General features: G+C 37.3%; 2 protein-coding genes across 2 annotated transcripts in view; one reads left to right on the top strand and one right to left on the bottom strand.

Annotated features, from left to right (window-relative positions):
• The window catches only part of usp14 (ubiquitin specific peptidase 14 (tRNA-guanine transglycosylase)), a 10013-nt gene extending 3330 nt beyond the window's left edge, over positions 1-6683 (top strand). The window contains exons 4-16 of the mRNA XM_016516717.1: positions 1155-1259; positions 1364-1467; positions 1562-1620; positions 1797-1927; positions 2022-2102; positions 3100-3182; positions 4034-4148; positions 4237-4302; positions 4420-4512; positions 4607-4738; positions 4822-4882; positions 4982-5089; positions 5955-6683. Of these exons, the coding sequence (XP_016372203.1) occupies positions 1155-1259; positions 1364-1467; positions 1562-1620; positions 1797-1927; positions 2022-2102; positions 3100-3182; positions 4034-4148; positions 4237-4302; positions 4420-4512; positions 4607-4738; positions 4822-4882; positions 4982-5089; positions 5955-6091 (1275 nt within the window). The 3' untranslated portion in view covers positions 6092-6683. The remainder of the gene's footprint in view (positions 1-1154; positions 1260-1363; positions 1468-1561; positions 1621-1796; positions 1928-2021; positions 2103-3099; positions 3183-4033; positions 4149-4236; positions 4303-4419; positions 4513-4606; positions 4739-4821; positions 4883-4981; positions 5090-5954) is intronic.
• A 47-nt stretch (positions 6684-6730) lies between these two features.
• The window catches only part of LOC107711694 (THO complex subunit 1-like), an 11630-nt gene continuing 8266 nt past the window's right edge, over positions 6731-10094 (bottom strand). The window contains exons 20-21 of the mRNA XM_016516715.1: positions 9576-9660; positions 6731-7109 (exon numbers count right to left, since the gene is read on the bottom strand). Of these exons, the coding sequence (XP_016372201.1) occupies positions 6832-7109; positions 9576-9660 (363 nt within the window). The 3' untranslated portion in view covers positions 6731-6831. The remainder of the gene's footprint in view (positions 7110-9575; positions 9661-10094) is intronic.

Genomic DNA, 10094 nt, shown 5'->3' with positions numbered 1-10094 from the left:
AATAAATTTTCAAATCTGTATTTTTTTTAACTACATTTCAATATCGTGATAATACCGAATACCGTGATAAAAGCATTAGCAATTAATCGCAACATGAAAATTTGATACCGGCATATCCCTATTCCGGACCCACTTTATATGAAGTGTTTTTAACTACTAGGCTATGTTCTTAGATATGAATTAAGCATTTGATACAGTGCACTTATATTCATGGTGTTTACATTGTACTTATATTTAAAAATACCTTCCTGTATGTATCTGTAATATAGCATTTTGTTACATTCATAATTACACTGTTGATCCAAACCCTACACCTTAGCCCACCCGGCTTAAACCTAATCTAAACCAAACCATACCACAAAACCTGTCCCTAACTTTAACCATACCCACTTCAAAAGCAGCAAACGTATTTTGTAATTCAACATGAACACACAGTACCAAACAATTAATTATATCTAAGGACACCTAATATAAAGTGGGAGCTAAATTCCTATTACCACAATTCAGGTTTAGTATAAAAAAAAAAAAAGAAGAAAGAAAAGCTTTGCACAGAAGTATACCACTCACGAGAATTAGGCACAGAATATGCATTTAAACAAGATACAAAACCAAGTACAATTTAATATGCAATCAAAAAAAGAGAATTTATTAGACTAAAGCAATAACAAAGTCAACAAATAGACTCTGCAAAGCTGCAATACAAACTTTTAAACACTTTTATTAATTCTAGTTAAAACAACAACATACATTGAAACACTCTAGCAAATTGCATCACGCTCATTGAATTGAGCGCTCAGCGTTCACTAGGTAGTGTGCATGTGACGAACATGTCCATCTGCATTCACCGCCAGTGTAGTACACTTTGAAAGGCTTGCACGCTCAACTGTGAACTTGACCATCAGCCTCCAAGTCCTGGTCAAAAAAAAAACTCCTTAAAAATGTTTCAACAATCCACTGCTAACTGGCTCCATTCTGTTTTAGAACACCCATTTTTCAAAATCCAATAAACTTCTGACGGTTCAAATCAAGTTCAACCCATCTTCCTGCTTGAGTGATGCATCACACTATCACATATCAGTGGGTTGCAAATGCTGTTTCATGTTGACTCTAAATGTGAGTTGTCTTCAGCTAAGCAGATGTTTTGATCGATGTAGGGAATGACTCTTCTGATGATGGGCTCCGCTGACGCTCTGCCTGAAGAGCCTGTAGTGCGGCCCATGTTTGTGGAGGACATGACGGAGGAGCAGCTTGCATCTGCGGTAAGTTTTCAGCCAACAGGATTTGGATCAAAATAATCAGCTACTTCAGTATTTTAGCAGGAATCACAGAAACAACTCGTTTCTGTAATCTCTGTCACGTTCAGATGGAGTTGCCATGCGGATTGACAAATCTGGGCAACACATGCTACATGAACGCAACGGTGCAGTGTCTACGCTCTGTGCCTGAGCTCAAAGTCGCTCTCAGGAGGTACAATTTAGGCATGTCCTTCATATCAAGTTCAGAGATTTTATTTTGCATAATGCATCAATGTCTTTTTGTGATCATTTTCCTCCATCTGTAGGTACTCTGGTGCCTTGCGTTCTTCTGGAGCCAATGCTCCTTCCCAGTACATCACAGCAGGTGACAAACTTTCACTGCGTCTTTTAGTTTTGAGCTTACAAAATTCTTGACTTTCTGTCAGCGCTTGAGGATCTGTATGTCCAAGCTGAACTTTAAAGCATGAAAGAATTAAGCTGGATAGTCATATTGAATCTTAACGTGTAGCACGTGTTTGATCAAGTGAATTCTTCACTTAGCTATGCGTGATTTGTATGAGTCCATGGATAAGACCTCGTCAAGCATTCCACCCATCATCCTGCTGCAGTTCCTGCACTTGGCCTTCCCACAGTTCGCCGAAAAAGGAGACCAGGGCCAGTACCTCCAGCAGGTCACATATTTTAACTGGAACACATTTAATCTGAATATTTTCTGTTAAAATGGAAAGTTATAAAATGTTTTTTTTTTTTTTTTTATTCACCCAGGATGCCAGTGAGTGCTGGGTTCAGATTATGCGGGTCCTTCAGCAGAAATTAGAACCACAAGAACCAGAAACCCCACTGGAGGCAAGCTAATCATATTATATATTCTATTTCATAACTATTCCATGAATAGTATATTTCATTACAGAGAAGCGTATGGAAGCCTGTTTCCGCCACTGAATAAAAAATTAAAAAAAGGTTATTGCGACTTCATCTCACAATTCTGACTTTTTTTCACAGTATTGCGTGATATAAACTCACAATTGCGAGAAAAAAACTCGTAATTCTGACTTTTTCTCGCAATTCTGACTTTTTAAATTAATTGCGTGTTATAAAGTCAGAATTGCGAGATATAACTTACTCTTGCCCAGGGCAAGTAAGATTGCAACTCAAGGCTGGCAGTCATGCATATGCTCTGGAACAGAGTAATATCGCGTCCACATCGCAGGCTTTGCGATTAGGAAATCGCAACGTCTCAAATCGCGATTTCGATTAATCGCACAGCCCTAATTAATTGCGTGTTATAAAGTCAGAATTGCGTGATATAACGTCATAATTGCGAGTTATAAAGTCACAATTGCGAGTTATAAAGTCACAATTGCGAGTTATAAAGTCAGAATTGCGAGATATAAAGTCACAATTGCGAGATATAAAGTCACAATTGCGAGTTATAAAGTCACAATTGCGAGATAAAAACTCGTAATTCTGACTTTTTCTCGCAATTCTGACTTTTTTAATTAATTGCGTGTTATAAAGTCAGAATTGCGAGTTTTTATATCTCAATTGCGAGTTTATATCACACAATTCTGACTTTATTTCTCAGAATTGCTAGTTTATATCTCACAATTATGACTTTTTAACTCTCAATTGCGAGTTTATATTACGCAATTCTGAGAAAAAAAGTCAGAATTGTGAGATTAAAAAGTCGCAATTATCTTTTTAATTTTTTATTCCATGGTGGAAATGGGCTTCCATAGAAACAGAATTTAATGTCTTTATCATATATATTTTTTGGAAACTAGAATTTTTTTTTTTTCAAATAATTGTAATTTTCTTCTGCGTGTTTTTGATTGATTAACAGATTGACAGTGATAGTGGAGCGGCTGCCTCCACAAAAACGAAGAATTTCATCGATCAGTATTTTGGTGTTGAATTTGAAACTACGTATCCTTTGTTGTGCAAATCTATACCAGTGTGTGCTCTCTCAGATAGTACTTCTTTTTACTTTACTTTACTTTTAGTCATTTAGCAGACGCTTTTATCCAAAGCGACTTACAAATAAGAAAAAGTAATTAAAACTAAAAGCTAAAACTCTATAAATACTATATATATACACACATTTAAGAAAATAAATTAAATAAAAATGACAAATGCATACATTTCAAAACTAAACATTTAAATGAAAAAAAAAAAAATAAAGCTAAAAACAATTAAAAATATTAAAATAACAAAAGGTATGAGTATAATAATGATTCTAACATGACACTAAGCCAAACACCAAAAAACAACTACATATGTGTATGTACAGCCACACACATATACATATACATGTACATATATATAAATACATTCAATATATATATATATTATTTCATTTCCATTTTGTATGTTGAAGTACTGAAATAACTAATAAGTACTGAAGTATAAAAATATACTTATTAAATTTAATAACTACTTCTGTGTGCTGCGGCTGTTTTTACTTTATAAGCTGCATCGCACCGTTTGCTTAAACGTTTACCTGTTAAAGTGATCCTAAAGTGATATTTTGCACTTCCAGTAAGTGAGATGCGGTGCATTAAATTATAGTTGTCAGAGGATATGACCTGTTAAATTCTACAATGCATCTGACTATTTGTTTACTTTTCTCTTTTGAATTCACTGCATTGTTTGGATTGGACACTGCCATACATGTATATTGAGAGGTTTGCAATACTTCATGCAGTTGAACCTGAGTTTTCTCCAGTTCCATATGAACATGTGTAATATTTGAAGGTCCTTAACCTGTATGTGTCCAGTATGAAGTGCACTGAGTCAGAGGATGAGGATCCAACTAAAGGCACCGAGAGCCAGCTGCAGCTTAGCTGCTTCATCAATACAGAAGTCAAATATCTCGCCACTGGACTCAGATTGGTGAGTGGGACGTCCCATACAAACAGCTGGAAGTACCACCAGAGCTCACAGTCCCTGTTCATCTTTATCTTTTCCTCATTGTATCTAGAGGCTACAGGAGGACATTACGAAGTTCTCCCCATCCTTGAAAAGAAACGCCCTCTATATCAAATCGGTATGCTTTATCTTCTGACTTTTGTGGCATCTTTGGAGAAATGCTCTTTTGTTCAAGTGTTTTCTCTTTCGTTCAACAATGAAATGAACAGTCACTTGTTATGTTACTGCATTTAAGTCCAAAATCAGCCGTCTCCCGGCATACCTCACGGTTCAGATGGTCCGGTTCTTTTACAAAGAAAAAGAGTCTGTGAATGCCAAAGTCCTTAAGGTAGGTCATTTGCTCTGGAGTGAGTCCTCCTATAAAGTCTGATTTGTTGTATTGATTTGTTATTTTGTGTGCATTTTAATTTTGCTGCGTTTAGGATGTCAAATTTCCTCTTATGCTGGACGTCTATGAGCTGTGCACTGCTGAACTGCAGGAGAAGATGGTTTCTGTGAGGTCAAAGTTCAAGGTGGTTGAAGACAAGAAACTGGAGATGCAGCAGCAGCCAAAAGCAAGTGCCCTGTGATGTCAAACTGAACGCTTCATGCATTTAGAGAAACTGCCTGTCAAATCATTTTATTTCTCATTCAACAGGAGAATCTGAAGGTTGGGGCTCCAAAGGAAACAAAATACGAACCTTTCTGTTTTTCTGAAGGTAAATTCTTGCTGCAAAGCTCTTTTCCATTTCAAACATGGTTCTGAAAGTTTACTCTGCAGGTGGATTTATAAACTCATAACTTTGTCTTCTCTATAGACTTGGGCTCCAGCAACAGTGGTTACTACGACCTGCAAGCGGTTCTGACGCATCAGGGGCGATCCAGTTCATCTGGCCACTATGTCTCCTGGGTTAAAAGGAAAGAAGGTCAAGTATTGTCAATGTCTCTCAAACGCCAGAGCGACGTTCATGGTCCCCATGCATTAAAGGGATAGTTCATCTTCAGTTGCTGGTCCCCATTGACTTGCATAGTTTTTTTTTTCCATACTATGGAAGTCAATGGGGACCAGCAACTGAAGGTGAAATATCCCTCTAAATAACAGCAAGTTTTTGCATGATGCTTTTGTAAAATGCATAGTGTTTTGCCTTTGCAACTGTAAATGCATCTTGATTGCATGCTTGAGTGAGTATTCTAGGATTTTTACTTGTAACAGTATAATGTTACATTACTAGTATTACAGTAATGTTATTTGTAAAAGTAATGCATTACTAACAATTTGTTACTTTTGCATTCTGCATTCAGCTGGCCGTTGCTCTCACACTCTTTTAGGCCCTGTTTACACCTGATACTCAGATGCGTTTTTGTTGATCCGATCACAAGTGGACAACGCTGAATACAGGTGTAAACATGGTCTGTAATATTTTCAGCTTGTCCACTTTCGACCGCTTCCAGAGGGAGTCGAAAACTCATTTGACCTGATAGTGGTTGAATGGATTTAGACAGACAGACATCTGATGGACATAAGAAAATGTTTTTATATATTGATGAAGAATCGCACCTTACTCCCATTCGGATTTCTCTCAACATGGGGACAGTAGAGGAGCCAGTCAATAAATGTAAAAAGAATAATGAGGGTTACTTTATTTAAAAAAGTAACAAGTATTTTGTTGTAAACAAAAACTAATTCTGAAGACCTTGATTAGCTGGTTCAGGTGTTTTTAGGATTGGACACCCCGGAGTGTTTTAACATTCTAGCTGATGTTGACTTTCCCCCCCTCTCTCTCTGGACAGATGAATGGGTGAAGTTTGATGACGATAAGGTCAGTGTTGTGACCCCTGAGGACATCTTGAAGCTGTCCGGTGGTGGTGATTGGCATATAGCATACGTCCTTCTGTATGGCCCTCGACGTCTGGAGATACTGGAGTAACAATGGTTCACAGAGGAGACTTAAAGCATAATTGCCATTTCAGAGCACCGTCTGTATAGATGTGCAAATAAATTTGTGTCTTTAAAAACATGACCTTAATATTTCCTGAACTCTTCATGCATCAACACAAGTGGCATTTTTAAGGGTGCTTTTTTTGGATGATAGATTGCTTGACGCGATCCTTGTTTGGATTTGGAGCAGTGGTTTTATAAATGTTTTCTATATGCATTGAATTATTTTTTTTAAGCCTTGTGAAAAGGTGTTCATGCTTAATAGACAGTATCCCACCGGAGGAGAAGTAGTGACTTGGTATATAAAGATGTTCTTGGCCACAAGTTTCAGACTTCCAAATGCATCAAGAGGTATGATACTGGGATCTCATAAGAAACGCAAATCGTTTACTATGTTGTGTGCGCGTGTGAATTTCATATCAAAGCACTTTGAGAGGATGTCTTTATGCTCAATTACTGCTTCTGTCACTGTAAACTCATCTGTCTTTAAATACTCAAATCAGAGTAAGAAAACTTGAGCTCTGTAATATGTTATTGACTACTGGCTCTTCATAAACGGTGAAATAAACATGCCATTGACAGTCTTGTGTATATTTTACAAACGAAACGATCTGATCCATTTCAAATGAACATTTATTTCAAGAATGTAAAGAATGCATTTCATTGAAGTACAGCAAAAGCATACAGTCAAAATTTAAAACCAAACAAGGAAATGTTGCTGCTGTGGAGTTATGTTTCGCTGAGACCTTCCGTGACGTTACTGAAACCAGCCGAGTTCAGAGCCGTGACCAGGCTCTCCATCGTAGCTTGAGGGCCTTCTCGGTCCTGCCAGGCCACCAGCAGCATCTTGGCCTGCAGTTCTACATCCTCGCTGTCAGACTCGATCACACGGATCTCCTTCTCACTCATCTCCAGATGGTCTGCCACCGTCTTCCACTTGGACCCAAGCTTGGCCGCGATCTCATCCATCTGACTGTTGGTCACCGCCTTGCTCTGAATGCTGGGACCTGGAAAAAAAAAAAAGTTCACTTAGTTATCAAACAAGCTTTGCCACGCTCTTACGCTAGCTCAAATCCAGAATCTAATGTTACAAACATTGACAACATCGTAAGGCATCATAGGCCTCGTTCACACCAGGTGATCTGATAACAGACAGCAGGTCTTAACATGCATCTCCTGTGACCGCTTGTAATTGGATTTCATCACTACCTACATCACAGACCTGCTGAAAGAAGCCCTCGACCCAAATGGACATGAGGCAAACCACAAACATCTACACTCTTCTTTTAATATGATTTATTAGGGGTCGCGCTACAAAGAGGCAAAGACCTTGTAACCTTACCAAAGAAAAGACATAGGACATAGCAAAATTGGAGTATCTCAAACCCTCTAGCGCCACCAACTGCTTACAGTTTCACCTATGCTTATGCTATAACCTTATGGCCTAGTAATACAATTTCTGACTTGATTGCATAACATAGTTCTAAGAATTTCTGCCAATCCAAATTTTCATTAAAAAAACCTACTTTTTCAAACTCGTTTTAGCCAGTTTGAAGATGGAATTAATTGTCTTAGATCACTGAAAGGCCATGATTAATTTCATGCCATGCACACCAAAGTGGATGCGAGGCAGTATCTCCTCAACACTTTGGCAAATTGAGACGATACTTTGTATATTTGGCCAAAAATAACTAGGCTGGTTTCTTTAGATTCAGCGCAACATAAACCAAACAATACATTGGTGTCAATCATTTTGAATTTTGTCATAAAATGCTGTTTTACAAATGCATTGTCAAATTATCTTGAAATACCACAATTGAAGATGCCCTTTGATGCTCACAGGGTATCTGCAGGATTTTTAAAAATCAAATTTAAGGCCGGCACAAATAAAATTAACACCAAAAGTATCAATTATTGCATTAATTTAAACAATTATTGTATTAAAGGGGTCACATGATGCGATTTAAATGTTTCCTTTCTCTTTGAAGTGTTACAAGCTCTTGGTGCATAAAGAAGATCTGTAAAGTTGCAAAGACTAAAGTCTCAAATCCAAAGAGATATTCTTTATAAAAGTTAAAGAGTCAGTCACGCCTACCTAAAACGGCTCGTTCTAACACGCCCCCACATGTCTACATCACGATGTGGGAAGATTTGCATAACGCCGCCCAAATGTTACGGCCAATCACAACGCATTGGATAGCTGGCCAATCAGAGCACACCCTCGCTTTTCAGACCGATGAGCTTTGTAAAAATAGACGTGTTTCAGAAAGGCGGGGCATAGAGGAGAAACAATGAATGTACAGTATGTGGAAAATAATGTGTTTTTTTTAACCTTAAACCGCATAAACACATTTCATTACACCAAATACACCAAATAATGTTCTTTTTAGCAACGTCATATGACCCCTTTAAATTACAATTTACAAAGTAAAGTAAATTACAATTATTATACAGGGTATAATGTAAAAACTATGACATTTTATTTAGACGAGACAGTAGTAGCAGCAGCAGATCTGGTGTTTTATCATGTAAAATAGTTACTATACTAACCTAGAGATGCAAGTGTCAGGTATATAGTTGTTTATAATAGTCCACATCTTGTATATCTGTGTTTTGTAGGAAACCTCACCCAGATTTTTTATTTAATAAGATTAGCTTATTAGTGTAAGGCAACATGTCTTCTGCTGGCAGACCATTAAAATAATTGGAGAAGGCGTCCGGATGATCTATGTTATAAATATTTTTGGTGATCACATCTGACTGCTACTTCAAACATTGACGTGAAACCCAACACATGTCATTACGCTTCTCTGGCTGCCGATGCTGCGCTTGACTCTGTAATTGCTGCTTGCAGCTGTATCTATTATTGTTTTTGTGCCTAGCCAGTAAAGTTTAAACCAGTGTTTCTCAAACCTTTCGTCCACATTTTGGATGTCTGTCAGAAATTGCACACTTAAAAGTGGTACCTACTCAGAGTATACGATTACTTTGAGAACATTAAAAAAAGTAAGTTCTATGTAGTACATTCGTCATGTTGTCATGGTCACGTGACTTATCATAATAATATATATTTTGGGGTAACACTGGTTTAAATCCCTTATTTCGTCTAGCTCTCTAACAACACGTCCCAAAATAATTACAATCCACTAGCGACTACCTCCGTATGTGCTATGTGGCTGTGGCAGCTGAACATTTTCCCTATTTTCTCTGCTCGCCTCGAGCAAAAATGAATTCCTGTTGTCTTTGAAACTTTTATCCTACATTCACGGCAGATAGATGAAGGCGCCATTCTGTTATGACGCTTTGGAAACAAAACCGAAAGCACAAAGTCATCTTCAAAGCAAATGCCGCCACTTTGATGCAAACGTACTGCCGGTCTGATCCAAAAAATACAGTGTGAACAGAATCCAGCAGGCAGGGCAATAGTAATTAAAATGGCTTTTGATTTTTCATAAAAAAAAGGCCAAACTGACTGTCATTGCTGTCTTTTAACAGGTTATCTCCATTCTCATCATCATCCTCCTCTCCTGTTTTTATCTCCTCAGAAGGAAGGTCCTTCTGTTTGAAGAGAAACAAAGATAAAGTTAAGTTTTCGGATTTTAAACTACTGCTTAAAATATTGAACATTTGAGTAAAATAGTGAGCAGAATATTTGAGTGAATTCTGTCATTTAAATTAAATTATATTTACACCATCCTCCACTAATGTTGCCACCCTTGGTAAATATGAGCAAAATGGATTATGAAAAACTGTTTTGTTGTTTCTCCTCCATTCACAAAGTAAAAAAAAAAAACTAACCTTTAAAATAAAATTACACACAAAAACTTTATTGGCATCTATGGTTCCATGAAGAACTTTTGACATCCATGGAACTTTTCCATTACACAAAAAGTAATTTACAGTGGGAAAGGCTTCTTTAGATTATTAAAAGAAAAAAAAAAAAATCGCTCTTTTAAGAACTGAATCCAAAATGGTTCTATTGCATCAATGCA

This window comes from Sinocyclocheilus rhinocerous, unplaced genomic scaffold (assembly GCF_001515625.1).
Source record: "Sinocyclocheilus rhinocerous isolate Xijiao unplaced genomic scaffold, SAMN03320098_v1.1 scaffold807, whole genome shotgun sequence".
NCBI classification, from domain to species: Eukaryota; Metazoa; Chordata; class Actinopteri; order Cypriniformes; family Cyprinidae; genus Sinocyclocheilus; species Sinocyclocheilus rhinocerous.
Note: the sequence above shows the minus strand (reverse complement) of the source record. Positions and strands in the feature narration are given on the sequence as shown.